This window comes from Trachypithecus francoisi, unplaced genomic scaffold (assembly GCF_009764315.1).
Source record: "Trachypithecus francoisi isolate TF-2019V2 unplaced genomic scaffold, Tfra_2.0 Lachesis_group12, whole genome shotgun sequence".
Lineage (NCBI taxonomy): Eukaryota > Metazoa > Chordata > Mammalia > Primates > Cercopithecidae > Trachypithecus > Trachypithecus francoisi.
Genome location: NW_022681457.1, coordinates 102,059,859 through 102,076,112, shown reverse-complemented (window position 1 = coordinate 102,076,112; position 16,254 = coordinate 102,059,859). Strand labels below are relative to the sequence as shown.

The 16,254-nt window shown below is 51.4% G+C and overlaps 1 protein-coding gene across 2 annotated transcripts in view; it reads left to right on the top strand.

Annotated features, from left to right (window-relative positions):
* EPHB2 (EPH receptor B2) overlaps positions 1–16,254 on the top strand; it is a 209,603-nt gene that overhangs the window by 149,423 nt on the left and 43,926 nt on the right. For both annotated transcript variants that reach the window (XM_033227901.1, XM_033227900.1), the window contains exons 4-5: positions 4,749–4,904; positions 6,580–6,915. In XM_033227901.1, the coding sequence (XP_033083792.1) occupies positions 4,749–4,904; positions 6,580–6,915 (492 nt within the window). The remainder of the gene's footprint in view (positions 1–4,748; positions 4,905–6,579; positions 6,916–16,254) is intronic.

The following is a 16,254-nucleotide window of genomic DNA, read 5'->3' as shown; positions in this document are numbered from 1 at the left end:
TCATTTTAAACAGATCACTCCAGGGACTGTGGAGGATTGGCAGAGAGGCCACAATGGAGCAGAGACCCATTCAGTGGCTGTCTCTGTCATTATTCCATGCAGACATCATTAGCCCCCTTTCCAGATGAGGAGACTGAGTTTCAGAGGGGAGAAGGCCTTTCCAAGCCCACACACCTGTCAGAGGTACAACTGCCTTCCTGTGTTTCAGGTCTCATTATCTTCTTCCCACTTCTGCACATGACATGCAGATGCCAGCAGGACAGGTTCCCTTCCCACCCAGAAGTTGGGAGCAGTGTGGCCCCCTGGGCGCTGTGGACAGTGGTCACCCAGACCTCTCAGAGGTAGCTGATGGGAGCTGAGGCCCCAGCGCACCCCACGGTCACACAGTAGACTTGGGATCAGAATTGGCCTATGCTACTGAAGAGCTATGCCTGTCTGTTCCTCTCTGGGCCTCAGTTTCCTCAAATGTCAACTAAGGGGGTAGGGCTCGATCCCCTTCCAGCTCCTCATTCATCCACCCATCACCCGCTAGGAACCCAGCATTATACTGGGAGTTTATAGTCCAGCCAGGTAGACACATTCATAAGTAATTAAAATAGGTACTGTATACAAAAAAATTAGCCCGGCGTGGTAGTGCATGCCTGTAATCCCAGCTACTTGGGAGGTTGAGGCAGGAGAATCACTTGAACCTGGGAGGCAGAGGTTGCAATGAGCCAAGATCATGCCAATGCTCTCCAGCCTGGTCGACAGAGTGAGACTCCATCTCAATAAATAAATAAAATAGACTCTGCCAGGGGGCTCAGAGAAGACTTCCTAGAAGAAATGATGTCTTAAAAGAGTCCAGGAGTTTGCCTGATGGCGAAGGGAAGGCATTCTAAGCAACAACAGCAGATGGACAAAAGCCAGGGGTGTGAGGTGGGCCTGGGGTGGGCATTGTACCTAGTTGAGTGTGGGAGAGCACCAGACACTGAGGTAGGAGTGGTGGGCAAATACCAGCCCCCTGGGGCCCAGGCGTCCTGCAGAGTTTGGGCTTCCCATGTCTGCTGGGGAGCTGGTGTGGACATTTTAAAATAGTGGCTTCATTGAAATAAAATTCACATACCATACAATTTGCCTATTTAAATTGTACAAATCAGGCCAGGCGTGGTGGCTCATGCCTGTCATCCCAGCAGTTTGGGAGCCGAGGTGGGTGGATCACTTGAGGTCAGGAGTTCATGACCAGCCTGGCCAACATGGTGAAACCCTGTCTCTACTAAAAATACAAAATTAGCCAGGCGTGGTGGCACGCGCCTGTAGTCCCAGCTACTTGGGAAGCTGAGGCAGGAGAATTGCTTGAACCCAGCAGGCAGAGGCTGCAGTGAGCCGAGATTGCGCCACTGCACTCCAGCCTCGGTGACAGAGTGAGACTCCATCTCAAAAAAAATAAAATAAATTGTACAAATCAAAGGTTTTTAGTGTATTCAAAGAATTGTGCAACCATCACCACAATCAATTTTAGAACATAGTCATCACCCCAAAAAGAAGCCCTGTTCCCCATTAGCAGCTCCTCCCCCTGCTCCCCTATCCCCAGCCGTTGGCAGCCATGCATCGACTTTCTGTCTCTTTCAATGTGCCTGTGCTGGGCCTGTTTCATATAAATGGAATCCTGCTTTCATGGCTGGCTTCTTTCACTGAGCACAATGTGTCCAGGGGTCGCCTGTGCTGTAGCATGTGTCAATGCTTTGTTCCTTTTTATGGCCGGATAGTATTCCAATGTAGGTACCATTGTGGATTTTTAAGTGACTTGGAAAGGTCTGCACTCTAGGGAGCTAGTTTGGAGAGTGGGTGGGCGGGAGGAGGCCAGATGGCGTGAGAGGCTGAGGAATGGGTGGAAAGAGCTTTCTAGATGCTGGCAGCGGAGGGAGCGGCCAAGACAAGACCAGAGACTGCTGAGGAGGGAAGACCTAGTAATTGATTGGCTGCAGGGGGACAGGGTAGAGAGTGATGCCACTTCCCAGGACAGAGAAGAGTGAGTTTCATGAAGCACAGTGCCATAGATACAGAAATGATACAGTGCCTGGTGGTGGGGGTCGAACCTGGCCAGGCAACACAGCAAATGAAGGGCAGCTTAGGGCAGGGGTGGTCTGGGAATCTGAGAGGGAGCCAGGACACTGCCAGGGGGAGAGGGTAGCCAGGAAGGCAGTCCAGATGGAAGGGCTGACACCACACAGAGGGGAGAGAGAGCAGCCACCCACTGGCAGGCCCCCTGGGAATGCCCCACAGATGGAGGAGGGATGCTGAATTGGGTAGGCTGTCTCCAGAGAGGGAGCAGGAGGAGCCTGATCTTGGGGCCAAAACCCTTTGGCATCTCTAAGGATGGTTCTAGACCTTCCTGGGAACCTTGTGCCCCCATTCTGCAGAAGAGGAAACCCGTTTAGAGAGGCCGACTGCTTGACCAGAGCTGGGGCTCCAGCCTGCATGTCCTGACTGCCCAGAAGCTCTAGGCAGTGCCAAGATGGTGAGGCTGCCCCTTCATCCAGCCATCAGGGAAAGGTCGGTGCCCAAGAGGAAGACGGGAGGAAGGGCAGGAGGACTCAGGGGACCCAGAGCCAGTGCAGTAATCCTCATGGCCACTTTGTGTGGTAGATGCTCTTACCAGTGAGAACAGTGTAGCTCAGGGAGGTCAAACAGCTTGTCAAAGGTCACTCAGCAAATTACTTTTGAACCAGATGGCTTAATACTGCCAGGAATTGTTATAAGTGTTTTTACATAAGTTAAGCAATATAAACTGACAACAACCCTAGGAGACAGATACTGTTGTCCCACTTTACAGGTAAGGAAACAGTTTAAGTGACTTCCCCGAGGCCACACTGTTCACACAGGTGGGTCTGGGTTTGCCAGGAGCCTGCACACTAACCACTATGTTCACTGCCCTCCTGCTTGCATGGCCTCCAAAGCCCATGCTCATTCCACTTAAGCAGGCAACTCCAAGAAGTATTTATGGGCCAGGTGTGGTAGCTTATGCTTGTAATCCCAGCACTCTGGGAGGCCGAGGCAGAAGGACTGCTTGAGCCCAGGAGTTCAAGACTAGCCTGAGCAACATAGTGAGACCCCATCTCTACAAAAAAAAAAAAAAAAAAATTTAATAACAACAACAAAAGAAGTATTTACAGAGCACTTGCTGAGTGCAGATTCCAAGCTAGGCATAGGACAAGCAGCTGTGAGTCAGACATGGCTCTGATCCTGGGGGAGTTGAGAGCATGGCCAGGAGACCCCCAGAAAAATAATTACGGTGGGTAAGTAGAGCACTCTGAACCCAAGCAATGTTCTGGGCACCAAGAAAGGCAGGGTCTCTGAGGCCAGAGCTGGTTGAGGGTAGAGGGAGGGTGGGCAGATAAGCCTTGAAGACTAGAGCTGGAAAAAAATGAACTAGGGAAATTTATGTTAATTGTTTACCTACACAGAAACTAATGTTCAGAGAGGCTGAGTCACTTGCTGAAGAACCCACAGCACCCAGGCATGAAATGTACTCCCGGTGAGGGCCTGGGGGCCTGTGGATGGTTTAGCTGCATTTCATCCCAAGGAGATGAAATGTTTGTTGCAAAGCTCTTTCCTGTCCACCCACTTACCCATTGCACAATCCCTTGGAGGTATGATAGCAGAGCTGAGTTCATGAACCCAGCAGGCTGAAGCTGGGAGAGGGGCAAGGTCTAGACCCTCAGCCTCCTGATTCTCAACCCAGGGCCAGCAAGAAGAGGAAGGTGGATTTGAATATGTGTGCACACAAGGCGGCTGCCTCTTATAGGCCCTAACCTCATACTCAGAGCTGCGGGGGGGGGGGGGGTGGACTCCGTATCAGGGGTGATGGCCACAGCCCACGGGAGAAGCCAAATGTGGGCCGAGTGCAAATGGGCTGAGTGCAAGCAGTGCCCTCCTTAGGCTGGTCCTGGTACTGCAGGCCCCTTTTATTAATATTTTAATAAATTGATCACATACCAACTGTAACAGCTACTATTCATTGGGCACCTCTACTGTGCAAGGCCTTGTGCCATGTGCCTTACGCTTAGGCAGAATACTCACAATGACCCTGCAGGGATGGGCCTTAGAATCCTAATTTTACAAATAAGAAAACTGAGTCTGAGTAGTTAAGCAGCTTGTCTGGGGCTGCACAGCTAATAAAAGGCCTAGCCAGTACTCAAAGCCAGGTCGGTCTGATTCCAAAAGTAGTGTTCTCTTCTGTTCTGCCACATCGCCTCTCTACACTGCCCTAGGACTTTTCTTTTGCCGTGTAATCATCTCAATTGTCTGCAACCCAGGAATCTGGTTCTAAGAATCAGCGCCCAGCCAGACATTAGTAAGCAAGACCGGAACCCATACACACTGCCCCAGACGTCTTCAGATGTGCCTTGTAACTAGGTCAGGGTTGATTCTAGAGACCATGACACCGCCAAGCTGGGATAGGTGAGGGAAGATTGCTGGGAGCCCTAGACAGCTCAGAGACAAGAAACTAGGGAGCCCTGGCAGAGTTAGAACTCCCACGTTGGGGTCTGGAGACTTCAAATGCTTCAAGAGATGAGATTTTCCAGCAATGGTGCTGCGTGGTCCCTCCGTGAGGCTGCGTGGCCCCTCCGTGAGGCTGCGTGGCCCCTCCGTGAGGCTGCGTGGCCCCTCCGTGAGGCTGTGTGGCCCCTCCGTGAGGCTGCGTGGCTCGTGACCTCTCTTGAGTCTTCATCTGGTTTCCTAGTGACTCTCCTTGTCTTCTCTCTCAGGTTGTCCATCTGGAACTTTCAAGGCCAACCAAGGAGACAAGGCCTGTACCCACTGTCCCATCAACAGCCGGACCACTTCTGAAGGGGCCACCAACTGTGTCTGCCGCAATGGCTACTACAGAGCAGACCTGGATCCCCTGGACATGCCCTGCACAAGTAAGTCCCGGGGCTCCTCAAGGGCGATGCCTGACCAGGTCTACCTGCAGAAAAGCTCAGAGCGAGGGTTGGGTGCCATCCGGTTACAGCCAGTCTTTCCCTGGTGGGAAGAGAAATGGAAAAGTAAGGGGCATCAAGAAAGGGGCATCCTGGGGTGGCCATGCTCCCACCGTGCAGACACCGTGGTGCTGGTGTCTGGCTCCTTACCCCCTTCTGCTGAGTCACATGAAAGATCACGTCAAGGTCTGGATTCACAAAAGGGACAAGGGATGGGAGGCTTGGCAGGACATGACGCAACACAGATAGTGTCTGTGGCAGAAAAGGCTGTCCAGTGTTCTAACCTGGCAGCGGCTGCCTGAATCACAGCCCAAGGTCCTCTAGGAAGGGACTGCCTAAGAGCACAGCGTCACAACCCCTGTATCTGTCAGGGAGGACATTCAGCTGTAAGTAACAGAGCTGACCCTGGTGGCTGAAACTGTACAGATTTATTCTCTCACCCAAAAGGAGCCCAAGGCAGACAGTCCTGGAACAGTATGGTCAATCCATGATGGCCTTTGGGGCCTGACTCTTTCTGCCATTCAGAGTGGCATAATCTTAGCTTACTGTAGCCTCAACCTCCTAGGCTCAGGTGCCCTCAGCCTTCTGCCCTCAGCCTCCTGAATACCTGGGATTACAGGCGTGCACCACCACACCCAGCTAATTTTTCATACAGACAGAGTCTCACTATGTTCTATCTAGCCAAGGCTAGATTTGAACTCCTGGGCTCAAGGAATCTTCCCACATCCTCCCAAAGTGCTGGTGCTGGATGACACCCATGAGCCACCACACCCAACCTAGTTTTGGTTCTTTTTTTTTTTTTTGAGATGGAGTCTCGCTTTGTCACCCAGGCTCTGGAATGCAATGGCATGATCTCAGCTCATGACAACCTCCACCTCCCGGGTTCAAGTAATTCTCCCACCTCAGCCTCCCGAGTAGCTGGGATTACAGGCACCCACTGTCATGCCCGGCTAATTTTTTGTACTTTTAGTAGAGACAGGGTTTCCTGTGTTGGCCAGGCTGGTCTTGAACTCCTGACCTCAGGTGATCCGCCTGTCTCGGCCTCCCAAAGTGCTGGGATTACAGGTGTGAGCCACTGTTGTTTCTGTTCTTAAGGTCACTTCATCGTCCAACATAGCTGCTGAAGTCCCAGCCATCACACACATTTTAGGCAGCAGAAGGGGGGAAGGACAAAGGGACATGCCATAGTTGTCTGTCTCTTTTTAAAGAAACAGTCCTAGTCAACAACTTCTGCTCTATATCAGTGGCAAGCACTTAAACACAGGAGGCTGGGAAATGCCATCTTTTAGCTGGCCATGTTGCCACCATGAATACAGCTGAACTGTTCTAAGGAAGAAGGCGAAAATACATACCGGGCAGGTACAATTCCAAATGCAAAAATACCATCCCCAGTAACAAACACTGAGCAGGTTGGAACCTGGAGGGAAAGGTTTGAGCAGATGTACGGCAGGCTAAGTTATATTCTAGAAACATCTCTCTGGTGGGGAGACAGGAGAAAGAATTTAAGGAGGTCCTTTCGGAGGCCTGGGCTGGAGCCAGAGCAGTGGGCACAGAGTGGTCACGTGGGAGATAGTACCCACTGAGCCCCCCACTGACCAACACCTCTCCCCCGCCCCAGCCATCCCCTCTGCACCCCAGGCTGTGATTTCCAGTGTCAATGAGACCTCCCTCATGCTGGAGTGGACTCCTCCCCGCGACTCTGGAGGCCGAGAGGACCTCGTCTACAACATCATCTGCAAGAGCTGTGGCTCGGGCCGGGGCGCCTGCACCCGCTGCGGGGACAACGTGCAGTACGCACCGCGCCAGCTGGGCCTGACCGAGCCACGCATTTACATCAGTGACCTGCTGGCCCACACCCAGTACACCTTCGAGATCCAGGCCGTGAATGGCGTTACTGACCAGAGCCCCTTCTCGCCTCAGTTCGCCTCTGTGAACATCACCACCAACCAGGCAGGTAAGCGCTTCCGACGTGGGCCAGGGTAGTGCCCCATCGTGCTGTGCCAGGGAGGGCACACACAAGACTCACAAAAGACTCCTTCACATCTGTAGAGTGATTTCTTCTTTTCAAACGTTTTTCATGTGATCCGTCCACCTGGGAGGGTAACTGCTAACTCTTCATTGTGGTGGTATTAGTAATAATTGCTCCCACTTGTTGAGTGCATATTATTGAAGGTAAAAGTTAAGCTGCTGCAATGAAAAGATCCAACATTAGGTGCCTTAAAGAATGTGGACGTATTTCTCTCTCATGAGAGAATCCAGAGGTGAGCAGTCCACGTTAGCGGGATGGCTCTGATCCACTCAGAGACTCAGGGACCCAGGTTATTTCCGTGTCGTTTCCCCATGCCCCCTGCTCCTTACCTGTATGATCCAAACTGAGTCTCAGGCATGTCTGTGGGAAGAGAGGGAAGACAGGGCAGCAATGATGTGTGAAGCAAAGTAGGTAGAGGCAGCATCTTTCTCTTCTGCATGCATTCCACGGGCAGGGCCTCAGTTACATGGCCTCACTGAGACCCAGGAAAGCCCGGAGGTGTCATCTCTTGCAGCCTAACTTGAACCTAGATCACAAGTGCTTTCTGTGAAGCTCAGCCCACTCCAGTCTAACTCCAGCAAAACTCTCCTGAAGCTCACTTTTAGTAACCCTTTCTGTGGCCTCACGTCATCCTCCACCCACCACCCTTCTTTCCCTCACAGCAAAAAAAGGAAGTTGCCGAACACCGCAGTCTCCCCTCCACCCTGTTCTCTCTCTAGTCCCCACTCCACTTGGGCTCCTAGCCTCCCCTCTCCACCAGGACCGCTGTCCTCAGTGTCACGTGAGGCTGAGTCCCAGAGATGCTTCCCAGCCTCATCCCCCACCTGAGGGCCACATGTGATTATCGAGGACATTATGCTGCCTGTGAGTAGAAGATCTCACGGTTGGCACTGTAAGCGTGCCCCTCAGTTATTCACTCAGCAACCTTTGCCAAACCCCTACAGTGAGCATGGTCAGTGCCGTGTCCATGGAAGAGCTGAGGGAGGCCAGGCCGCAGGAGGGAAAGTGAGTGGGCCTCCAAGCTGATCTTTCTGATGTAGGGTGGGGCCCACACGGTAAGCATGCAGGATCCAGATGTGGAAGTCCAGACCCAGGAAGTCTTCCTGGAGGAGGTGGAATTTGACTTGCAGTTTGAAGGACCAGTCAAAAAAAATTTTTTTAAAGAGATGGAGTCTTATATGTTGCCCAGGCTCCTCTAGAACTCCTGGCCTCAAATGATCCTCTTGCCTGAGCCTCCCAAAGTGCTGGGATTACAAACAAGAGCCACTGCACCCAGCCAGTAGAATGTTGAAAAGAACAATAGAAAAAAATGGCATTCAGAAGGGAGGAAGGGCATGCCAAGGACATAGAAAGAGAGAAGGCAACTGGCTGGGCACAGTGGCTCACGTCTGTAATCCCAGAACTTTGGGAGGCCAAGGCAGGATGATCACCTGAGGTCAGGAGTTCGAGACCAGCCTGGCCAACATGGTGAAGCCGCGTCTCTACTAAAAATACAAAAATTAGCCAGGCGTGGTGGCACATGCCTGTAATCCTTGCTACTCAGGAGGCTGAGGCAGGAGAATCGCTTGAACCCAGGAGGCGAAGGTTGCAGTGAGCCGAGATCACGCCATTGCACTCCAGCCTGGGCGACAAGAGCGAAACTCTAAGAAAAAAAGAGAGAGAGAGAGGGCAACTGACTCCACCTGGTTGAGGGGTGTTTTCCATGCATGACCTCAGTGCATCGTGGTGGCCTTTCTGAGAAGGAGGCATCCATGTCTCCATTTCACAGATGATGCTCAGACAAGTTGAGTCACAAAGCCAGGAAGAGTGAGAGGCAAGAATTGACTAGGTCTGACAGACTCCAGTCCTTGGGCGAAGTCCTTGATGTGTCCACGGCACCTTGAGCTTGTGGGTCTGATTGTGCATTTGAGTCTGTGTATGTGTGAGTGTGCTGTCATATGTGTTTGGTGGCCATTTGTTTACAACGCATATGACTGTGGCCATGTGGGTTCTGTACACATGCATTTGTGAGCATGGATGTGTCAACTTGCGGGGCCTTGGGGACAGGGGTAGGGGGTATTGTGTATTTGAGCATGAGTTTGTACATCTAACTGTGGCTCTGCCTGTCTGTGTGTTTGGATCTGAGGAGTGTGGTTTTGTTCAGAAATGGTGGTGTTGCTGCGGCTGAGAGGGCATGTTTGTGACTGACTGCCTACGGTTCTTTTGGGGCCCTGGGTGCATTTAAGCCCCACTCAGATTGGGGTCCAGAGGGAGCTGACTCAAAGATGGCAATCTGAGAAAACCCTCAAAAACCAGTGGGGCATAGTGGCTCATGCATGTAATCCCAGCACTTTGTGATCCAATGTGGATGGATCACATGAGGTCAGGAGTTCGAGACCAGTCTGGCCAACATGGTGAAATCCCGTCTCTACTAAAAATACAAAATTTAGACAGGCGTGGTGGTGAGTGCCTGTAATCCCAGCTCTTCGGGAGGCTGAGGCAGGAGAATCACTTGAACCCAGGAGGCAGGGCTTGCAATGAGCCAAGATTATACCACTGCACTCCAGCCTGAGCGACAAAGCGAGACTCCATCTCAAAGAAGAAAAAAAGCCAGTAAGTGATAGAAAAGACCTCTAACAGATTAGAAAGCTTCAGCTGTGCATCTCTCTGGCTTGACAAAACTCTGAACTGGAGAAACCCAGGACCCCAAGGGGGGTGGTGGAGAGAGAACTCTTTCTAACTGGTAGAAGCCAGAAGGAAGCTCCTGGAGCTCTTTTCCCTGGTTGCAGGAAACTCTGCTACATCCATTTGGGAGTTCTGCAAGTGGAACTACCTACTCAAGACGCCTCAGCTTATTAGTAGCTAGAAGTGGTTCTGGGCTGCTGGGATGGACTCTGCTATCTGGAGCTGGATGTACCCAGGAGTAGAGATGGGGCGAAGTATGGAAGTGAGGGGTTTCCAGGGAATAGACACACAGGGAGAGCCCTCAGGATTTAAAGACAGAGAAGCAATGAGAAACAAGTAGTGGATTAGGAGCAGAGACCTAGGCTTGGCTTTGCCGTTCATTTGCTGCATGACATTAGCAAATGAACAGCATTCATTTAGTCAGTGTATGAGTCAGCTACTCCTGCAATAATGCTGCGTAACAAAATCACCCCACAACTCAGTAGTTTAAACAATAAACATTTATTTCCTCACTCACTAGTGTGTGGGTCAGCTGACGTTGGACTAATCTTGGCCATGCTCTCTGTGCTGGGCAGGACTCCAGAATGTGAGTTGGGTTCAGCCTGTTTCATGTTTCTCCTCATTCTCCTTGGTCTGGCAGCTACCCCAGGCTTGTTTCTCTCAAGGTAAAGGGTAGGCGCGTGGAGGGAGCCAACCATATCTCATTGGCCAAAACAAGTCCCACGGCCAAGCCCAGCATCAGTGGGAAGGGGAAGTGTACTCTGCCCCCAGCGAGTGGGCCCTGCAGAGTTACTTGGCAAAGGACGTGGGTACCTAATCCTATCACAGAAAAGGAAGAACTGGGGTCATTGGTCTAATCTACCACACACATGAAAATCACTTCCTCCCTCTGAGGCCTCAGTTTCCCCATCAAATTTTACATAAGAACTATATGTGAGCACAAGTTCCAGAACACAGATATCAGTCTACCCCAGTCCTGCTGAATCAGAGCCCCAGGCGTAGACCCTGGGAATACGCATTGTTAACAAGTGACTCAGGTGTTTCTTACCATCGGACAAATTTGGGAAACTCGGGTCTAAACCCCTTGAAGCCCTCAAAGCCCTGAGGCTTTAGGAATTATAACAAGTCTTTCCCCCTCTTCTTTATTCCAAGCCCCTTGGCAAGCCCCTTCTCTTACAGCTGCTCAGAGCCCAGCTAGGGACTGTGCAACCACACCACACTCCCACCCCATTATGCCCCTTTGCCAGATGAGGAAACTGAAGTCCAAAGAGGTATAGAGTCATTTATGCAAGGTCCTACTACTTAAGTAACCTCTATTAATAATTAAACCCAGGACCACGTGACCTCATGTCTACACTGTTCTCCAGTGTAGTGTAGACACAGTATCTGCCCTTGAGGATGTATGTCCTAGTTGGAAAAATAAGACACAGACACAGAGCCTACATACAAGATGGCATGGATGAGGGCCCAAGAGGTGCTGGGGGAGATGAGGGAGATCACAGGCAGGAGAAATCATCCTCCTAGGGAATGAGCAAAGAGTATGTCCTGGAAGGCTTCCTGGAAGAGGAGGCATTTGAACTTGACTTTGAAGAATGGAGAGGCTTCTAGCAAGCAGAGATGGAATCATACAGAAAGAAAGATGGCCTGGGGGAGGGAAGTGCAGGAGGCAACTGGAGGGAGGATTCTTCTTTCTGTTCCTCCTAAGTATCAGGTTCCCTGACACAGAGTCTTGGCACATGCTGTTCCCTCTGCCTAGAAAGGCTTTCTTATCCCATTCTTCCTTCAGGCCTCAGCTCATTTCACTGACCTTCCTGACTTGGTGGGACACCTCCCTCCCCAGCCCCAGCACCAGGGCCTTCTCGTTCCCGTGGTTGAAATATTACCTTGTGTCATTGATCATTGAGTTCTTGTTCGTCTCCCCATCATCAGCACTCGGGCCACACGATGGGTCTGCTTTACCTCACCATGGTTTTCCCGGCATCTAGAGGGGGCTGCACCACAGTGAACATTCAGCAAACATTTTCAGAAGGGTTCGCAGAAGCGTGGGGTGAGGTGGGGTGTGGAGAAGTGCAGTCGGGTGGGAAACAAGGCTGGGGACTCGATTTCCAGACAAATGCATTCAGTGGTCGGTTTTAAACAGACCCTAAAATTCAATATAAAATTCTAGCTCATTGCCTTAAAAGGAAAAAGTGTTTCTTTTGGGCAGGTGACTGGGCCTTGCTCGCAATCCCTTGGCATTCACTGGGGCCAGAACTGTCTTCTGACTTCATCCAGCCATCATGCCGCCTTCAAACCACGCTCTGCCTTTCCAGAACACCTTTCTGCCTCATATTCATGAGTCGTGCTCATGGCCCCCAAGGAAGGAGGCTGCGCTGGGCTTGAGGGGTAAGGAAACAGGGGTTGGGAGAGGTCATGCCATGTACCCAGGTGCACTCTGCTGGACAGTGGCAGACCCAAGAGTCAGTCCGGCTATTCAGAGTGAGCCACACTACCCTCCTGCCTGTCCACACCCACAAACAAGACCACGGCAGAGAGGGGCAGGAGGGAGGGACAGAGGCTGAGCCTTAGAGTGGGCAGTCAGAGGAGAGCTTCTCTGAGGAGGTGGCATTTAAGCTGAAGTCCGAATGACAAGCAGACAGCCCTGCAGACCTGGGGGCTGGGAGGTGTAGCATTTCACTGATACAGGGCTTCTATCCAGTGCCCTTGGCCGTTCTCCAGGGCTACCCTGGACACAGCCTTCGCCCTTTAAGGATCTCACCCTGAGCAAGCCCAGACCTCTGCCAGGTTCCGGAGGTAGTGGGAAGGGTCTGTGCTTTGGAATCAGGCAGCCGAACCTGGCTTTGAGTCAAGCCTGGCTGCTCACCAGCATGCAACCTTGGACTAGTCACTCAGCTTATGTCTGACTGCATCTTCCTCATGGACACCTTCGCCCTCTCCTTACAGGAGGATTTAGCTGTGAGGATTTCAGCTAAGCTATGCAAGGTGCCTCCCAGGTTGCTGGCACAGGTAGGCACCTAAAACACAGAGATCATTCTCTATTCACTCTTATCCCCAAAACAGCTCACATTTGTCAAGTGCTAACTGTGTGCCAGGCACAGTGCTAAGCCCTTCACACTGAATCCTCACAGCGATATGAGGTAGGTCCCATTGTCATCCTGTTTTATAGATGAAAGGAAAGCGAGGCATTGAGAGGTAAGTGACTTACTCTGCTCTCCCAGGCCAGGAAGTAACAGAGCCTGAATAATTGTGTCTCTGCGTCCTCAGGACCCAATGTTGACCAGACCCATGCCTTCTACAGAGATGGGGCAGGCAGTCGGTATGCCCCATCCATACCACAGCCTGGCTGGGTATCCCCAGCCTTTGAGGCCCCCTGTAATGAACACGGTCAACCACTTCGGAAGCTCTACCATCGGCATATCCTAGGAGCTCATGTTGAAGAAAGGACATCAGAACTGGGCCTGACAAACTCAGCCCCCACCCCACATGGCCCATTCCAAGCTGGGTAGCCAGGATGTAAGAAGACCTCATTTCTCTGAGCCTCAGTTCCATCACCTACAAAATGGTCATTTATCTATCACTGCAGCTTTGCTAGATGATTGTGGACATTAACAAGAATGTGGACAGCGCCTGGCACATAGAGGGACAGTACATGGCAGCTTGGCTTAGTTCTCTATTGCTGCCAGGACAAAATACCTCAAACCTAGCTACTTAACACAACACACATTTATTATCTTATGGTTCTGCAGGGTCAGAAGCCTAGCGTGGGCCAGGCGCAGTGGCTCACACCTGTAATCCCAGCACTTTGGGAGGCCGAGGTGGGTGGGTCACAAGGTCAGGAGTTTGAGACCAGCCTGACCAACATGATGAAACCCTGTCTCTACTAAAATTGCAAAAATTAGCCGGGCATGATGGCGCATGCCTGTAATCCCAGCTACTCAGGAGGATGAGGCAGGAGAGTTGCTTGAACCCAGGAGGCGGAGGTTGCAGTGAACAGAGATCGTGCCATTGCACTCCAGCCTGGGTGACAGAGTGAGACTCCATCTCAAAAAAAAAAAAAGTCTAGCTCTAGCATGGATCTCATCAGGCTAAAAGCAGTGTTGGCAGGAATGTGTCCTTTCTGATGATGCTAAGGGACAATCTGTTTTCTTACTTAGAGGGGTTGTTAGCAGAATTCAGTTCCACGTGGCTGTAGGAATGAGGCCTCTCTCCCCTTGCTGACCATCAGCTGGGGGCTGCCTGAGCTCCTGAAGGCCTCTCTTGGGTCCTTCCACAGAACCCCGACATCTCAGAGGCAGCAGCAGGACATTGAGCTCTTCTCACTCTCCAATTCGTTGGTTTTTTAACTCTCTGCTGGGAAAGATTCTCTTCATGTAAGCACTCAAGAGATGCAGTTCAAGCTACCTGGATAATCTAGGAAAATCTCCCCATTTCAAGGGTCATAACCTTCATCACACCTGCAAAGTTCCTTTTGTCATGTAAGGTAACATATTCACAGATCCAGGGGATTAAGACGTGAACATCTTTGGGGGGTCATTATTCTGCCTATCACAGAAGTTAAACCTACATCAAATTAAAACACAGCAGCATTGGCAGAGGCCTTGGAGTTCACCTAGGGCAAACACCTCCTTTTAGAAGAAAACTGAGGCCCACAGAGGTTCCTTAGTGGCTACCCAAGATCCCACAGCAGGTCCCCAACACCCTGACCGGGTCTCCGTGACATCACTCCACATGGCTTTCCTGTGGAAAGACTTTCAACTCTCCAAAGCCTTTTCTGCCACTTGTGTTCTCTGATCCTCCCGCCCTGCTGTGGGGCGGGCACACAATGGCTCAGCCTCTGGAACTGGCATGAACATGTACTCACCTACTTCTCTCCCTGGGGGACCAAGAGGATCAGAGAGAAATGGGCCAAGAGAGCCCCCTGTGCACTCATGCCTGGGACCACGAGGTTTGAGAGGGAGATAGAGGGAGAGGGCACTTCCCTCCCTGGGCCAAGCCCTCTGTGCACATCTCCCTCTTTGATCCTCCCAAGCATTCTGCAGGGAAGGCATTGCTGACCTGGAGTATCATTTAAGATTGGTTTTGGCTGCATATTCCAAGAAGAAAAATAACAGATGGCTACTGCCACAGTAGTGCTGGTTAACAATCAACCATTAACCACAAAGCCGACCGCATGGAACAAGAAGCACTTAGCTAGCTCAGGAGTCTCGGGGCTGACTGGACAGTGACGCTGGTCTTGGCTTGGTGCATTCTTAGGTTTGTAGTTCATCTGCTCCAGGTCACTCGGCAGCTCTTTGGGTTTTGTCATGGCTTTATTGCATGTTTGGGGGTTGACTGCTGTCCACTGGTCTGGAGTGGCCCTGGAGGGGACAACTGGAGCAATGACTCTGCTCCGACATGTCTCAGCCTCCAGCAAGTCAGCCTGTGCGTGTTTTCTCACGGCAATCACGGGGAACCAAGGCAGCAGGCAGACACTCACAAGGGCTTTTGCAAGCCTCTGCTTATATGGTGTTGGCTTATATCCCATTGGCCACCACAAGTCACGTGGCCAAGCGAGAGTCAGAGAGGACTACATAAGTTACAGGGCAAAGGGCATAGATACAAGGGGGTCATTAATACAACCAGTCTAACAGAGCGGCTTAGACCAAAGGGAGGTTTCTTTTTCTCATGTGTGAAGCATGTCAGAAGATAGGAGTACAGCATGTCCATGGAGCCATCAGAGATCCACACTCCCCAGCACACAGTTCCGTGTCCTCATGGACCAAAATGGCCGCAAGATCTCTGGCTATCACATCTATGTCTCAGGTTGCAGTGGAAGGAGAGCGAGAAGGGTAGAACCCTCCCTTTTAAGACAACTTCCTGGAAGTCCCATGCACGCTTCAGTCTGTATCTCATGGCCATATCTCATGGCCACTTCTAGCTGCCAGAGAGGTTCAGAAAATGTTGTCTTCTATGTGGGCACAATGTACCTAGCTAAGAACCAGGATTTTGTTAAGTTGAGAAAGAGAGAATGCATAGTTGATAGGCAATGAGTAGCATCTGCCACATCCCATTTTATAGGTAAGGAACCTGGGTTCAGAGAGAGGTAACTTGCCTGTGGTCACACATTGGCCTAGGAGTAGAACAGCGGGCATCTGAACCCTGAACGCCACCTTTTCTCACCTTCACTGCCACCACTATTCCAGAGCACTCGGCTACTCATGGTGCTGCTTGAGAATCTGAGCAGCCCAGACAGCTGCATGTGGCTCACATCATCCCCTGACCCCGTAATCTGGGCCAAGTCCTGTGCTAATCACTTTGCAAACAGGTCTTCATTTAACCTTCCTTGCCCATTCTACAGAGGAGAAACTGAGGCACAGGAGGTGGAGGTAGGCTGCCCAGACCACCTGCTTTGAGGCCCAGGCTCTTAGCATCTTGCTAGTTCAGGTGCTGGGGCAGGACTGTCCCACCAGGAGGCCAAAGGTGAGGTCAAGACGGTTCCACAACCCACTAGGCAGTGGGTGATTTGATGTTTCCCCAGCACAAAGCCCAGGACCTCACCTCAGCCCACTCATAGCTACTTACGGGCAGGGCCAGGTAACCACGAGTAGAAGAAACCAACCT